The 16,744-nt window shown below is 27.0% G+C and overlaps 2 protein-coding genes across 5 annotated transcripts; one reads left to right on the forward strand and one right to left on the reverse strand.

Annotated features, from left to right (window-relative positions):
• Positions 1 to 234: 234 nt before the first annotated feature.
• On the reverse strand, positions 235 to 10,811 carry LOC145965282 (lipase 3-like). 3 transcript variants are annotated; one of them, XM_083088722.1, is made up of 11 exons: positions 10,628 to 10,811; positions 10,435 to 10,556; positions 10,275 to 10,356; positions 10,113 to 10,201; positions 5,998 to 6,180; positions 5,167 to 5,347; positions 4,381 to 4,495; positions 3,381 to 3,627; positions 2,580 to 2,738; positions 2,233 to 2,460; positions 235 to 1,206 (listed from the first exon to the last, which is right to left on the reverse strand). In XM_083088722.1, exons 5-11 carry the CDS (start codon positions 6,154 to 6,156, stop codon positions 1,033 to 1,035), a joined length of 1,263 nt encoding a protein of 420 aa, XP_082944848.1. In that variant the 5' UTR covers positions 6,157 to 6,180; positions 10,113 to 10,201; positions 10,275 to 10,356; positions 10,435 to 10,556; positions 10,628 to 10,811; the 3' UTR covers positions 235 to 1,032. The 3 variants fall into 3 exon arrangements, with proteins under 3 accessions (XP_082944848.1, XP_082944849.1, XP_082944847.1); XM_083088723.1 differs by having other exon boundaries at positions 10,275 to 10,336; positions 10,424 to 10,556; XM_083088721.1 differs by having other exon boundaries at positions 10,424 to 10,556.
• A 1,084-nt stretch (positions 10,812 to 11,895) lies between these two features.
• Positions 11,896 to 16,564, forward strand: LOC145965287 (lysosomal aspartic protease-like). 2 transcript variants are annotated; one of them, XM_083088731.1, is made up of 9 exons: positions 11,896 to 12,042; positions 12,868 to 13,103; positions 13,751 to 13,872; positions 14,003 to 14,205; positions 14,456 to 14,578; positions 14,644 to 14,779; positions 15,007 to 15,099; positions 15,179 to 15,347; positions 15,787 to 16,561. In XM_083088731.1, the coding sequence occupies exons 1-9, from the start codon at positions 11,981 to 11,983 to the stop codon at positions 15,831 to 15,833; spliced, it is 1,191 nt and encodes a 396-aa protein (XP_082944857.1). In that variant the 5' UTR covers positions 11,896 to 11,980; the 3' UTR covers positions 15,834 to 16,561. The 2 variants fall into 2 exon arrangements, with proteins under 2 accessions (XP_082944857.1, XP_082944856.1); XM_083088730.1 differs by having other exon boundaries at positions 15,179 to 16,564.
• Positions 16,565 to 16,744: the final 180 nt, after the last annotated feature.

A 16,744-nucleotide genomic window follows, 5' to 3' on the forward strand; every position in this document is an offset into this window, starting at 1 on the left:
AAAATGATAATAAATAAAGAGATCCAGATTTTATTTGTTACATCTTATAATTTTGGACATATTTATTGTTATTTTATATTTGCTCCATAGGATATTAATTATATATAATATTATCACAGCATATAATTATACGCTTGATTGAACACATTAAAATCTTAAATGTATCTTTACGAATTTTCTTATTAATTTTCTTAATGTTAAATTAATTTTCCTGATATTAAATGATAATTAAAATATTATCGTTGAACAGAAAATATGGTCGAAATCTTTTTTACATTTAATTATAAGACTTAGAATTTTAATTTTTTTTAGATTCTTTCGTGTACACATAGAGAATATTTGCGGATTGCGGAAAGAGTGATAACGTAAAAAACAAAGCATATGAATATTAGAATTTATAATAATTTATGTAGAGTAACTTTATATATATACAAACAGACTGCATATATTAGTCGATTTATGTAAATTGTTACAACACTGAAATATTCATATTTTATTCAGTGCTTAATGAATTCGTTGAAATTATGTAATATTTATCGCATTCATTGCTTCTTAATCTCTGTATATTACGAGAGAATAAAAAATGATCAAAAATTATTAAAAAGGCTCTTTTATGACAGTATTTTGAAAACTTTCAAATATCCCGTCAATCGAAATTTTTTTTACGTTCAATTTTTATTTCTTTACATTTGGATTCTGAGAGAATTTTGGTAATTTTTATTTTTTATTTTGATAATTTTTATTTTAAATAGAGGATTTTGGTAATTTTTATTTATATAAGTATTATATAATATTGAGTTCCTATTTTGTGTCTCATATGGATAGTAAACATTTGTCCATTTAGAAAAAAACAAACATTTTAAAAAAGGAATTTTCGCCAAAAATAACAAAAACGCGCGTTTTGATGATCGTAAATTATATCAAAATATATTGCAAGTTTTAATTAACAATTGTGACTGCTATCAATCATATCAAAATTACTAAGGATATAGTATGCAATATTCATCATTTATTTTGACTATCGAAATAACATTATACCAACGTAATATTATTTGGATTTTTCCCATTTATAAGTTTGAGGGCTCTCTCGTACACGAGTTTGGGCGCATCCTTGGCCCATACAAAATCCACGTGATTAAATTTGGGCCACGGTACTTCGTATATGTCCACTACATTCGGCAATATGCGGTAGAGCCTCTTCACATCCTTGAAAAAATCCTTTCGTGAATCATCACGTGCGATTTCTTTCAAACTATCTTCCCGATTTTACGTTAAAGCTCGACTTATTCACAATTAAGGGGTTATGCCTAGCCATAAAAGTAAAAAAAGAACCGATTTTTATGTTTTTACAATTTCTTGAAGTATATTATATTGAAAATATTTCCTAAAAGTTTCAAATTAATCGGATGCAAATTGACGGAGTTATAAGTGTATGTTTCATGAAGCGCCAGGATGTATAACTTCGTTTAAACACGACTATAAAGCTTCAGCTCTGATGTTTTGAAGGCTATCAAGCCAATATATAAAGATTTAAATAAACTAAAATTATACGGGCCCGGAATAGATGATTCTGTGTAAATTAAAAAATCTGCATTTTATTTAAAAGTAAACTCGACATAAATCTTAAACGCGTTTTTCTCGAAATCACTTTTTCAAAGTCGGTGAGCAAGATATTTCGAAAACTGTTACATCGATTTGCTTGAAATTTTACAGGCTTCTTCCACATATAAAAACCTAGTAGATGAACGAAGGATTTTGTTTTTTAATGAATACTTTTTTTTTATTTAATAAAAAATGAGCAATTTTAAAGTCGAAAAAGAATATTTTAGGGTCAAATGGCTGCCATTTTGTCTCGAAACGATTTTTCAATTAATCCTTCGTTCATCTACTAGACAATTTCATACATTAACTACAGTTTATCGAATTTTTGATATCAGATGAATCAGCTTCGAATAGCACTGCTCATCGCGCAGTGCTTTTTAAAAAACAATATCCGGGAGAATAGTTATAACTTTTACATTTTTTAATATTTTATTTAAAAAAAATATAATAACATCCTTAATATTTGTACTTTTGAATAAAAATTTATTTGTAAAAAAAATTATTGTACTTTTTAAAAAAAAAATTCCCAAACATCATACTTTTTTCGGTCTGCTGACTAGGCATAACCCCTTAAGGCGAATTAATCTTCGCTATGTATTTTATTTGAATATGCATTGCTTCGTTACTCACTACGGTATCAATCAGCCAGTCACCAGGACCGTAGAACAACGCGATCGGGATCGTAATATTTGCTAGATTGTAGTCCGGAGGTTCCAGCGAGTTGTATATTAATAGATTTTTCACGCGACCATAATCATATTTGCGAAATTTGCCGGTTTGGAATCCTTGAAAGTAGTGTTCAACCGTCTTAGACGAGGAGCCGGCCGGATCGTGACTCAGGATGACAGGTAATAGAGTCTAAATAAGGACATATACTAAAATTCAATCTGAAGTATGATCGGACGATCTTCAGATGATGGACTGTAATGATCGAAATTTCGATCGGAATAATATTTTGATCGCAAGTCATAACTCACGTAGTCAAATTGCTCGCGGTCGAAACCGCAGACCGCAAATATGAAGTCGGCGCATAATTTTCGCTCTGCGAGATTCTGGTCGCAAGCGTATTTCACAAGAAATCTCAAGAAATCGCTCTGTGGCAGGAATTCGTCGTGGAAAAAAAGTCGCACGATCATCTGTAATCAAATATTTTTTAATTCGCAATGTATAATTTATTTGTAATTTTTTTCTTCTCTTCAAATTTTTAGATATTTTTGAGAATTAATAAGTAAATTTTTACGCGATTTTTTTTTAATGGATTAGGATAGTTTTAAGAAGTCTTGAAAGTTGCTTCGATCTTAATTTAAACAGGATATATATTAGTTTGAAAACATATTAGTTTTTCAAAATCGATTTTTTCGGAAATTTTAAAGAAACTAAAAGAGAAAACTTTCGCATTTTATTTATAAGGGATAAAATAAGAGATAAATCTTTTTTTTAAATTTTATGACAAGAGAAAGAATATCAGGGTGGATTAAAATGGAAAATAACGCCTTATTTAAACAGTCACAGTTTCTTATAATAAATAATTTCAATAAAATTAAAATTTCGAAAATTACTGGGATTCCTTCATTTATACAAATATTCACTTCAAGGTCTAAAAATAGTTTAAAAATAATATTTAAAAAATGGTACTGTTGCGTGTTTATATATGTAATGGAAAAACGAGACATAAAATGTTTCCTTTTTTCTTCAATAAAGAGATATTGTTTTAAATATAATTCTTTTTCAATAATAAATTATTTTCTTACAGTATTGACTTATATACATTATCAGACCTTTATTTCTCTCCAGAAAGGTGCAATAAAGTTTAATATCGGGCTTTTCACATTGTTTACAAAGACTCCTGGGGCGAAGTTGATCATCATTTTCACCATTTGAGCGATTTCCGGGCGTTCTGATGCCATTACATAAAAACCAGTTGTACCCATCGAATGACCAATGTACGCGTGCAATGGCTGAGATGTCATATTTGTGATAAATGTAATCATTGCAGGTAAATCATAGATGCCCATTTCGTGAAAGCTGATGGAAAATTCGATTATATAATATCGTCATAAAAAATATAGCAAATATATATAAATATGTATCAGTCATTTTATAAACCTGAAAAGAAATGAATATACAGGGTGAGGAAAAAGTATGGAAACCTAAATTTTTATTTTAGGAAATACATAATTGTTTCTAAGAAAAAATATGTAATTTGCAATTAATAATTACATATTTTTTTTTAAAAACAACTACGTTTTTTCTTTACACCAATGGATTCCTCACATTATTTTGTGCATAAAAGTATTAAGGTAAGATAATCGAAAAATGAATATTTTACTAGATATATTTTATGTAGAATTAAGAAATTATTTCAAGCCTCATAATTCGAAAAGTACTTAATGAAAATATACTTTATTAAAGTGTTTTGGAAAGCTCTCGAGATAAGCTATAAGAATATGTAATGAAAAGTAGGGGATTCCGTTTAAGAAATTGAAGATGACCTTCATGTGACCTTGACAACACTCTTCAGGGTCATACTGATGTTGCTATATAATGCGTTACTTGAAATCCTACAACTTTTGTCTGAAATATTTGTTTCTAAAATGCATAGTTTTCGAAAAATTTAGAGGTTTCCGTACTTTTTTTTCACCCTGTATATAAATATATATGAGAGTAAACATGTATATAAATTTCCCTACTTGCACTTAATGTCAACTTAACTCCGACATCGTAATAACTTCATCATTTTTAAAGTATCATTATTCTTATGGCGACTATGAAACTAACCTGAAATCCCAAAATTTTAAATCCGACGGAGATAGGGAAGTATGCGCCCTTGAATAAGTATTACCACGATAATTGCCTAACCAAACATCGTATCCCTGATCCGCTAATTGATAAGCTAGAATGCAAAAGAAGAAACATAATTCGCAATACTTGTTGCATTTGTTTGTATCTATTATTACATAATTAATCTTCTCGCAAATTGCATAATGCTTTAATTACATATGTCCCGGCAAACACCAAATAACAGTTATATAACTGTTAGTAATTTCCCACTCAACAATATAACTGTTATGTAACAGTTATATAACATGTAACAATTATATTGTTGAGTGGGAAATTATAACTAACAGTTATATAAATGTTACTTGGTGTTTGCTGAGGTTAATATTAATTATTAATATTGATATTAATTATTTATAATAATTATTAATATTAATTATTTTAATCATTTGGATTCAGATTCTAATTTATAATGTTAAAAAATAAATAAATATATAGCGAATTTATAACGTACTCACTATTATTCGATGAGTTAAATAAACAATTTTAAATATATAATTTATATTATTGCAACACACATGTATAAGAAAAATGTATGTGTCACAAATTTTAAAATTCTTCAATAAATAAAAAACATTAAAAATTATATGAAAAATTAATTAGAAAGCTTTTTGGACACGTTGTTCGCTATTTAAATTAGAGTCTTTCTTAAACGTCTTTCCAATAGAAGAATAATCAGCAATAATATCTCGGGATGTATCTTAGGAATTAAATAAAGAATTGTACCGAATGCTTTATCCTTGCCAAGGAGGACCCAGTCAGCAGAGGTGCATAAGAAAGCGTGCAGCAACAGTATGGGTCGAGAATCGTTGCCACCTGGGATACGATGTAACGTCAAGAGGTAGTCGTCCTCCGTCGTTACAACATGAGCTTCCGCGGAATAACCGGCTCTCCTTATCATTCCCAGCTGGAAGAATCAACGAAAGAAAGCATTCTCAAAATTAATGTAAAGTTGCAGTAAATTTATGCGATAAGATATGAAGTATAGTATTTATTTCCTGAATAACAGGGCGTCTCCACAATAAATATGCAGAACTCATTAATTTTGCATCAGGCATCGTATCTAATTAATATGAAGAGTAATCGTTAAAAAAGAAAAATCAGTAGAAATATTAATTAATTCGATAGAAAAATTAATTATTTAATTTAAAGTGTCGGAATATTTTTAGAGACTGCAAAACGGGATTCTTTCGAATGACGTAATAATGAATAATATGAGGTACTACTTTCGAATGACGTAATAATGAATAATAATGAATAATATGAATAACGTAATAATGAATAATATGAGGTACTACTCATAAAATTATTATAATATAGTAAAAAATAAAATGTAAAACCTTTTATTAAATTTATTTTCTACATTAAACATTGTAATGTTTAAACATAACATATATGTTCAAAAATATTTTCTCGGATAAACCAAATTAAATGAAACCGAAATAAATTTAATCTAATCGTGTCAAGAAAAATTATTTAATAAAAGTAAAATAAAATTAGCTCGAATAATAATATAATCAAAAAGATGATTAAAAGTTAAAAAGAATATTTATTTACCGTGTCGAGATTGACATCGGGGTTGAAATTAGTGTCGTCCAACTGTTGCCAGTTCATCCATGATAACGAGAACGAGCTTGGCTCGAATGTTACGTTTGCAGGCGCTGCGCCAGGAAAACTGCAGAATGACAGTAGACCCATGACCACTGTCAACCTCATCGTGTGGACGAACGATTTAAAGAGCTGCGAAAAATATGGATTTTTCGAAGTATCGGAATATATATTAACGGAAAGGAGCAGGAAACGAAAGAGCGAGACGAATATGACTGCGCGCGACTGCCTTTTGCGCGCAAGAGAAATATAATTATATGCAATATTGTCTTTTTTTTTTGTTAGAATGGAAGGATATCGAATGAAATATCGTCAATATCTCGTTTACTATTGGAAGAGCGTTCTCGTTTACTATTGGAAGAGATGAATCTTGAGAGTTACTTTTTATAGTCGTGACGTCACGTATTTGTAATTTCGATTCAATACAGAAACTCAGATGAAGTTTGTCTTGTGCTTCTCGCAAGTAATTGATTATCGATACTTGAGAGAAGATCGCAGGTCCACACTTCGATTTAATATTAACAATATTTTTTTTTAAATAAAGTACATAAATATTCAAGCGAGAAGAGATATCTCTGACCATGAATGCGCTCATTAATAATCTTTGAATTTATTAGCTAAGAAGAATCGAGGAAAATCGTATATCACTGAAATATAATTTGACTTAAGAAGAAATTGACATTTATAAAAATATTCTTTAACTTCTCCTGTAACTTTCTTCATATTTTCCATTTAATTTATTTGGATTAATTTATAATAATATTAATTTATTTTGATTAATTTATAATAATATTAATTTATTTTATAATTTATAATTATTATATTATTATATTAATTTATAATTATAACAATACTTTTATTATTAATCCTCTTGATATTAAATTGCGATTTATAAACATAACTTTTGATAGATAATATAATTAATATATTATAGTATTATATTATAGGAATAAAATAATATAAATGAGAGATAATATTATAAATAAGAAGAGACTGTGAATTTTTATACGAAATTCTTGTAGAAATATGTCACTTTTATGTTTATGTTTTATAAATATAATTTTTATAAATATAATTTTTTATAAATATAATTTTATAAATGTCACTTTTAAAAATTGTTAGAATAAGGTTTAAACTTTTCATTGCTTTAATCAATATTTTGAACCTCAAGATGAATTTTACGTGAGTAATCGTTCCGCTTTTTATCCGAATCCAGTCTCAACTGATTTCTACTCAAAATACAACTATATTAAACCGTCCAGATTTCATAAATTTGAATATATCACTTGATCGGCTTTTGAGATAAGATTTTTTATAATGATCATTAATTAAAAGATATTAGGAAAAAATATTCATGTATAAAATACATGGAGATTAAATTAAAGTGAAAATAAACGTAAACGTAACATATGTGGGCTACAATAGTATCCTTAATTAACGAATTAATTAAGTTATTTGTATTACAAATTTATCAGGAGTTTTTTATCTCGCGCGAAGATAAGCATTTCTGTGCGCTATATCTCACTTATTTTATTAATGTATCAATTCTCGAAAATTTCTGCGATAACTGAAATATTAAAATATTAAAAAATAAAACATATTAAAACATATTAAAAAATAAAAAAGGCTATATTTTATTTCAATCAAATTGAAATTTATTTTCTTTTCATAAAAATATCTTTTAAAATTGTTTTAATAGTTTCTTTCGTTAAGAAAAATAAAGCTCGATGAAAAAAATTTCTTAATAAAATATATTTTGTTAGAGAAAAATAAACATTAATTTTATTGATGAATAATTTACTGAAAGTAACAATTTTTTCTACAAACCTCGTATTCTGTATATTTATAATTTAGAAAATATAACATTTAATTAATCGAAAAATTCGCTTTTAAAATAAATAAAATAATAGAAAATAATAGAAAACATTTTATTCAATATTGATAATTAAAAATCTTACGTTTCATTGAAGTGCTTCAAATTTTGTGCCGTTTTGTTATGCAGAAAAAATATGGAATTGTTAAGAAAAAATATGGAATTGTTAATTGCAAATTACATATTTTTTCTTCAAAACAACTATGTGTTTTCTTTACACCAGTTGATTCCTCTCATTATTTTGTACGTAAAAGTATTAAGGTAAGATAATCGAAAAATGAATATTTTACAAGATATTTTACGGTTTATGTAAAATTAAGAAATTATTTCAAGCCTTATAACTCAAAAAGTACTTAACGAAAAGGTACTTAATTATAGTGTTTTGGAAATCTCTCGAGATAAGCTACAAGAATATGTAATGACAAATAGTAGGTTCCATTTAAGAAATTGAAGGTGACCTTCATGTGACCTTCAAATAACTCTTCAAAGTCAAACCAATGATACCATCTTATGGCCCCCTCGAAACCAAACAACTTTTGTCTGAAACATTTTTCTCTCCCGGGCTTGGTTTTCGAGTTATTCTCCATTAAAGGTTAAAATGGTCCACCCTGTATATAACTTCTGCTTTTGGAGATAAGGAACTAGTATTGGTAGAGAAAGTGCACACATTATACTTTCCTTGTCTCCAACTATATAATTGATGGGGAGAAGAAAAGGAGAAACGATTGTCCTATTTTTATAAATCAAGGCAAGATGTTATTACATAACACTTGCATCATTATCATTATTGCGTGGCTTAATGGACAGAACGTTCACTTTCAAAATACTGAATAAAATTATAAGAATGTACACAAATTACGATGATCAATGAAATATGAATGAAAGAATCCTAGGCAGCACTTATTCATGTTTTAGGAAGATTTCTCGAAAGTATTTATTTGAATTTTAGTTTCTTTATATATGAATAATACTTAATTTGTCTTTTATATATATTATATATATATATGTTATATATGTTTTATTTATATATTATGTTATATTTATATACTTTTATATGTGTTATATGTTTTATATAATAATACGTAAAATTATATTGCGACGATACATTCTAAATCGCGTATTTCGCGCGTACAATTTAATCAAGAATCACAGGAGAGGAATCTAAAATAATAAATTGTTATTTCGTTGCGATTTTTATGGATAATATTTTTTATGAATAATTTTATGAATAATTATTGTTTTAATAATACTTAAAGTCTAATATATTTCATACTCGACAATCTAAATATAATTCGGATTGTGCATGAGAGAAAGCGTAATAAAAAAATAGAATTGTAAATTTAAATAGCATAATTTTAATAATTAGCATTATTAGTTATTATTATATACGAAAAGTTTCGCGATACATCAATCGTTTAATAAATAATTAATCTATATTTTAAAATACTTCTATAACTTAATATTCCACATATTTTGGTAAAACCTGTCCACAATTATCAATAATATGGTATGCGGCCTTGGCGGCGTAAACAGTAGCGCGCTATTGTTTACATATCACGGCCTTATTAGCATTCGCACACTCGAGTAAAGTAATGCTGCGAAATGCTTCGTATAATATCGAATTTTTTTTCTAAACCCAATCACGATTAATATCGAAACATAATTATTACAATTAATAATTAATTAACTTTTGATAAAATGACAAAATGATAAAATGATGTTTGTATTTGATAATCAACAAATCCTCACACACAACTGTTATACGAGTCATTTTATTCTATCTCTTTTTTTTTCTTTTTTCCTCTCAAGAATCTTTTTTTAATTTTTCATCTAATAATCAAGAATATGAATTAGATATTACACAAAGAAAAAGAATTGAAAAAAATTTGATTAAACGCGTTAATTTTATAATTTCTTTAATTTTTCGAACAGTTAAATCGTAGAGCCAAATAATGAAGATAACAGGAAGACTCGTAATTCGTACATCAAAATTGTTTAATAAATAATTAATCAATAATTTAAAATATTTCTCTATAATTCTATCTCTTCTAGAAGAAGAGAATTCTATCTTCTATCCGACTATATTCCCCCCACGCCGTAGGATATTAAAACGTAACGAGAAATGAAAAAAATAAATCTAAGACAGAAAAATGATATAATTTGTGTTAAACAATTTTTTTATAGTACTCACCCGAATGATGTAATCTTTACTGGTAAAATCGAATGCCTTATCACTCAAAATTAAAATTGTAGACAATCCAGAAATTCGATCGCAGCCCACTTTTAAATGAATGATAACATCAAATTAGTAAATAATAATATTTAATAAACATATTTAATGAATATTACGTACGTTCAACCGAAACGTGGATTAATGTCGTTGTTCCACAAAAGTTTGTGTTTCATTGGAATGTACTTCACATTTAGTTTTATCGCTATTATCGAACTTTTATCATCTTTTTATCAAAGATTACGTGCTTTGTGACATGAGCGTTTACTTACTCTTTCCTCACCATCAATATTAATAGATCCAATAAGTTCATTAATAAGTCACATCTGATTTTGATCCATGGAGCACTTGTCAGTTTGACAGCTTTCGTTCAGCTTTTCGCACAGATTGATATTTATTTTAATCCTAAAGATGATCGATAAACTTAATAATAATTTGTTGAAACATGATTAACGTAATTTAACCCTAATTTATACCTTCAGCACGTATATTAAATTTGATTGATTGATAGAACCTCGATGTGTTTTTAATATGTCGCGATCGTACATATAGCCGCCATTGCATGTCGGTAAGCGAGATCTCCAGTAATCGAGACAGAAAGAAATTTGTCAGAAATTTCAGAAACGTGTTTCGCTTTCTCGTGATGGCGTTGATCGATGCGAAAATCAAAGAATAAATTTATATATGTGTACATTGTATTATACGTGTGCGTTACATATCGATATAATAAATATTGAATTTATAAAGATCGATCTACAACAAATATTACACTTGTGCGTTTAACAAATATATGGTTTAGTGATAAAAAGCATTACAATTTTTTTTTATCTTATGTAAATGTGTATATCGTATTATATGTTATCTTATACGTTGAGTTTTATAATGTATTGAAATTATCATTATAATGATTTTTATTATTGAAAATGATCATATTTCGAGAAATTATTCACACATTTTGAATAAAATAATATGTTTTCTTATTAGAAATATAATAATATGTTTCCTTATAAATTAATAGTTATAAATAAATAGTTTCTTTATAGATATAGAATAATATAATAATATGTTTCCTTATAGAGATCAATTATTTCTTTCACAAAATTTCGCATGGTTGCATTTTCCTCAAATTTACATAATATAGATAAGAAATGTACATATAGTATAGATTTTTAAGTTTTGTATAGTATCTTGAGTTAAAATATTCATATTAATATTATTCCTAATTTAACATATCAAGTTGTTTATAGCAAAATTTATAAAATTAATGAATATTCAAATACGTATTTCAAGATTATGTATATTATCCTTTTTCTTTAGAATTTCAAGAATTTATCAAATAAAATGATTTAAAATTATATAAATATAATTATTTCGCACAGAATTATTTAAAAAATGTCGATTAATTAAATGCTACTTTTTGCAAATTACTTATTGTAAAATTAATGATGCATGATTGTCTGTTTAGTCGATATAAACAATGTATTCTTTCTTGAAAGAATTGTTTTTTATTAATAATCATGAATTTATATAAATAAAAGTTCTTAATTAAGAATGCACGATCATGAAAAATATGACATATTAAAATTAAATTGATCAATGGAATTCTAGCAGTATTTCGAATGTTTCGCGCGTTCTCTACATGTTCAAGCATTCAACACAGGGGCACGCGCGATCATATGTATACAACGCTATCGAATACCGATACAGTGTTTAGAGGAATGTTAGTAAGCGACAACACTTTATATTTCTGTGTATCAGGTTATAAATTTCGAAAGAAACTCGTCAAATTTTCACGAATCAAGACTTCAGCAGTAAATATATTTTGAAATATGTTTCGCCTTCTTGCGATAATAACGGTGCTCTTTATGACGACTGACGCGCAATTGCACAGGTGAGTATATATTTTATTATATTGTATACTAGCATGATAAATATCGAAATTATAAAGATCGATTTTTTCTTGCATCCGATTTCTTTTATTAAACGCGTGGCTTGTGCAAATGCAATTAATTCTTCTATAGAAATTGGATGAACTTTCTTTTGTCGAAACGTATATTTTTATTTATCAGTCAAAGAGTCAATAAAATAAGAATTTTTTTGAGAAAGTGCTCATTGTTCTTTCGTAACGTTCGCTTTTGTCCATCTTGCTTTTATTCCTATTTAAACGACGACCGTTAATATAAATCGTGATTGGAGGTCATCAAAACATCTAATTGTAAACTACTTTTTCACGCGGTAGCAGATCAACTGTAGATATAAAGAGTTGCTTTGTATTATTTGTTTACTTGATATTTTCTGTATTTTAGTTTTAATAGTTGATACAGTTATTTGTTTTTGAATTATTTCTAAAATTGTAAAATTACACGCAAAATTGTCGTTAATTAAAAAGCATGTCCGTTATAATGATTTTATTTAAAAAAGACTGGATTATAAATTAAATATTACTTTTGAGATATATGAGGATCAAATAATTTAGAAAGATCATCGTGTTAATAAACCGTTCTGATATAATTACATCTAAATGCGTAATGTACTTATATTGGAAATTTGTAAGTAATATAATTGATTTTTGAGACGTTTAAATTTGTATAGACTTTCATAACTTATATTTGTTCTGAGAATATCTGTTAGTCATATCAAATGTGAATATTCATTTTATATTATTTGTAAGTATATATATATTCATATCACAGAATGTTCTTTATGTTATTTCAAGGATTCCATTGTACAAGATGGATTACATTCAATCTTTGGAAAAAGTTGACATCAAGTTGCAAGAAGATTTTTTGTTAAATGACGATCTTCCTTCAGAAAATTTGACCAATTACAAAAACGTAATTTACTATGGCGTTATTAAAATTGGAACTCCACAGCAAGAATTTAAAGTTGTATTTGATACTGGTTCCCCTTTTCTTTGGATATTCTCCCAAAATTGCACAATTCCTGCTTGTTGTAAGTAATTTGTTTATATATACATACATATATATATATATATATATATATATATATACATATATACATATATATATATATATATATATATATATATATACATATATACATACATATATATATATATATATATATATATATATATATATATATATATATACAAAGTATTTAATTTAACTATTACACCACAAATAACTCCGTTACTTTTACATGTACAAAAAAATGGTAAAGAAAGAAGTTGTATGAATGAAAGGGGGATATAAGATGGTGACAATTATTTGATCTTGGATAGTCTTTTGAATGTCAAATTCTGAAACGGAAACTCCATTTTTCATTACATTCTTGTAGCTTACCTCGAGGGCTTTTCAAAACACTATAATAAAGTATTTTTTCATCGAGTATTTTTCGAGTTTTGAGGCTTGAAATACTTTCTTAATTCTACCGTAAAATCTTACCTTAATTAAGCCGCAAAATATCTAGCAAAATATTCATTTTTCGATTACCTTATATCGATACTTTTATGAACAAATTAATGTGAGGAATCAATTGGTGTAAAAATAACACGTAGTTATTTTTAAGAAAAAATATGTAATTGTTAATTGCAAATTAGTATTGTTAATTTCGATATTACTGAATATGCTTCGTAGCAGGACATAACAAATATGATAGTGCAAGATCCGAGACATACAATAATATAATAAAGAGACTTTCACGTCTTCAATATGGCTCTTTCGATGTAGAAGGATACTTAGCTGCCGATAAAGTAAATGTAAGTCATCAATAAACAAACAATCCAATTTAGTTACAACTATAATTGTAATTTAAATCTTTCTTAAACAATTATATTGTTTTTTCTTGCAATGATGACGATATATTATTCAATATCAATTTTATTATAGGTTGCCAACCTCAATGTTCAAAATCAAATATTTCTAGAAGTAACTAATATGTTAAGAATAGGTCCAAATTTTTCTAGACCATACGATGGTGTCTTGGGCCTGAGTTATTTCAACATATGTGCCAGTCAAATAATGTCTGTCTTCGACAATATTATTGAACAAGGTCTAGTATCATCACGCATTTTCAGTTTTTATCTAAATAGGTACATATCTTCTCTACTTATAAACAACATATATCTATAAACAAGAGTTTTTAATAAACATACGGTTCTATTTCTACATATATTTATATTTATTTTATAGTTATTTTAATATTAACATAAATTAAATTTATTATTGATATATAGTATTATAATGTTATAAATTAAAGTAATATATATATTTGCATATTAAATAAAATTTAATTTTAATTATCACACATATTACGATATAAAAAATATATATTATTTGCAGAGACACTTCAGCCGATTTAGGTGGTGAATTGACATTGGGTGGCTCCGATCCTGCTTATTACGAAGGGGATTTCACATATATTCCTGTTACTCGCAAAGGATACTGGCAAATTACCATTGATAGGTACGTTATTTTTTTAAATTACATTAATCGTGTTTCAACAAATTGTCAACGTCATCGCTTTGTAGGATCAAAATTCAAACTGAGGATCTGTGCGAGAAAAGCTGCCAAGCTATCGTTGATACAGGCTCTTCGGTAATATTAGGACCAGAATTGGATATCGCAAACATTTATACATTTATTGGAGCAGATAAAAGTAGAAGAGTAAGTAAATGATATCTTTCAAGTAATCATATCTTTCACAAAGCACGAAGCATTTGATAAAAAAATTATAAAAAGTTAATAATAGCGATAAAAGAAGAAATATTAGGTAAGTTCAAATGAAACATAAACTTCTATCTCGAAACAAGTTACGACATTAATCCTTGTTTCCGCTGATATATTTATTAAATATTATTAATTACTAATTTGATATTATGTTTTATTTAAAGGTGGACTGCAATCGAATTTCTCAATTGCCTACAATCATGTTTATTATGGGTGGTAAGGCGTTCGATCTTACCGGTAAAGATTACATCATTCGGGTGAGTGCTACAGGCAAATTATTTAAATCATTTAAATATGTATAAGAGAAGTTAATATTGTGTATTTAATTCTGCTCAGCTTCCCGAAAATGAAAGTATATGTATGACCGTTTTTTTGAGCAAATTCAAAAAATTACAATATGAAGGAAAATGGGTTATAGGCATGCCATTTATTGGCCGTTATTACACCCAGTTTGATGTGGAGAAAGGTCAAGTGGGATTTGCTTTGGCGAAAAGTTCATCAAAATGTATAGAAAATCTTTCATTGTCACATTTTATTGTACACTTTATCATCATTTTTTCTAATTATTTATTTAGTTTTCGATAAAAAAAATTTAATCTTTTTTAATCGACAATCGGCAAAGTTTGCATGTCATCAATGTGAATTTTTGCGTAATATGTACATAATTGTTTTTTAATTTTTAAAAGCAATACTTTATCGTGAAAGCAGCTGATATGAGCTTATTGCTAATTAGAATGCGAATTTTTGCGAGCAGTGTAATTTGCTAAGTTCATTGTTGCATGGCCGTCTAGTCGATATAATCAATCTATTCTTTCAAAACGCTGATTGCTCCTTCATTATCATTCTTAATCACGCGCACATTTAATAATTTATTTTAATACAATTTGTATTAATTATAAAACAAAATATTAAATAAAATATTTTTAAATTTGATTGATCAATAGGCTGGATCGATAACACGGATGTGTTTCGAATGCGTGCGATTGTATAGCAGTCGCCAAATGTAGGTAAACGAGAGCTCTAATAGTCGAATACAATTTATTTTTTGTATGTCCAGTCACAACGTACAGAAAGAAATTTGCCAGAAATTTCGAAAATATATACTACCTTCTCGTGGTGACTGTGGTGTTGGTCGACGCGGAAATCCAAAGCTCTAAGTTCATACATTTTATTGTATGTGCACGTTACATATCGATCTAATAAATATTGATTTTATAAAAATCGGTCTACCTCGTCGTGACCACATTCGACTTTCGGAAATCTAAAATCTATGTAAATGTGATTGCATTCATTAAACACCGATGAATCATGAATAGAAGGTTATTCGTGCAGAGCGATAAATGTTTTCGATTTTATGATAATGTTACAAAAATCGTTTTCTCTTTTATTATAAGTTATCTTATTATAACTTTATTTTTATAATGTAATTGAAATTATTATCATAATAATGTTTCTCGTTATTGAAAATTATCTTATTTTGATAGAAATTAATCAGACATTTTTAATAACAAAATACGATTCCTTATTAGAGGTCTATTACTTCTTTCACAAAATTTTGTATTGTTGTATTTTTTTCAAATTTACATAATATATAACAAAAGAAATGTATAGTAGAAATATATATTTATAACAGAAGTAAGAAATATATGGATTTTTAAATTTTGTATAGTATCTTGAGTAAAAATATTCATATTAATTTATCCCTAATTTAACATAACAAGTTGTTTGTAGCAAAAATTATGAAATAAATGAATATTTAAATACATATTTCAAAATTATGTATATTTTCTTTTTTCTTTAGAAACTTCAAGAATTTATCAAATAAAGTGACTTATAATTATATAAATATAATTTTTTCGCACAGAGTTATATAAAAAATGCCGATTAATTAAATGCTACTTT

This window comes from Camponotus vicinus, unplaced genomic scaffold, assembly GCF_025532165.1.
Source record: "Camponotus vicinus isolate PSW18456_S1 unplaced genomic scaffold, iyCamVici1.0 SCAF_14, whole genome shotgun sequence".
NCBI lineage: Eukaryota > Metazoa > Arthropoda > Insecta > Hymenoptera > Formicidae > Camponotus > Camponotus vicinus.

Excerpts from the sequence above, each read along its gene's own strand:
- LOC145965287 (XM_083088730.1), top strand. The coding sequence starts at position 11,981 with ATGTTTCGCCTTCTTGCGATAATAACGGTGCTCTTTATGACGACTGAC. Across the intron at positions 14,206-14,455 it reads TTCAGTTTTTATCTAAATAG|AGACACTTCAGCCGATTTAG; the intron begins GTACATATCTTC and ends TATTATTTGCAG. Across the intron at positions 15,100-15,178 it reads GTAAAGATTACATCATTCGG|CTTCCCGAAAATGAAAGTAT; the intron begins GTGAGTGCTACA and ends AATTCTGCTCAG.
- LOC145965282 (XM_083088722.1), bottom strand. The coding sequence starts at position 6,156 with ATGAGGTTGACAGTGGTCATGGGTCTACTGTCATTCTGCAGTTTTCCT. Across the intron at positions 4,496-5,166 it reads TGGCAAGGATAAAGCATTCG|CTTATCAATTAGCGGATCAG; the intron begins GTACAATTCTTT and ends TTTGCATTCTAG. Across the intron at positions 2,461-2,579 it reads ACCGCGAGCAATTTGACTAC|ACTCTATTACCTGTCATCCT; the intron begins GTGAGTTATGAC and ends GTCCTTATTTAG.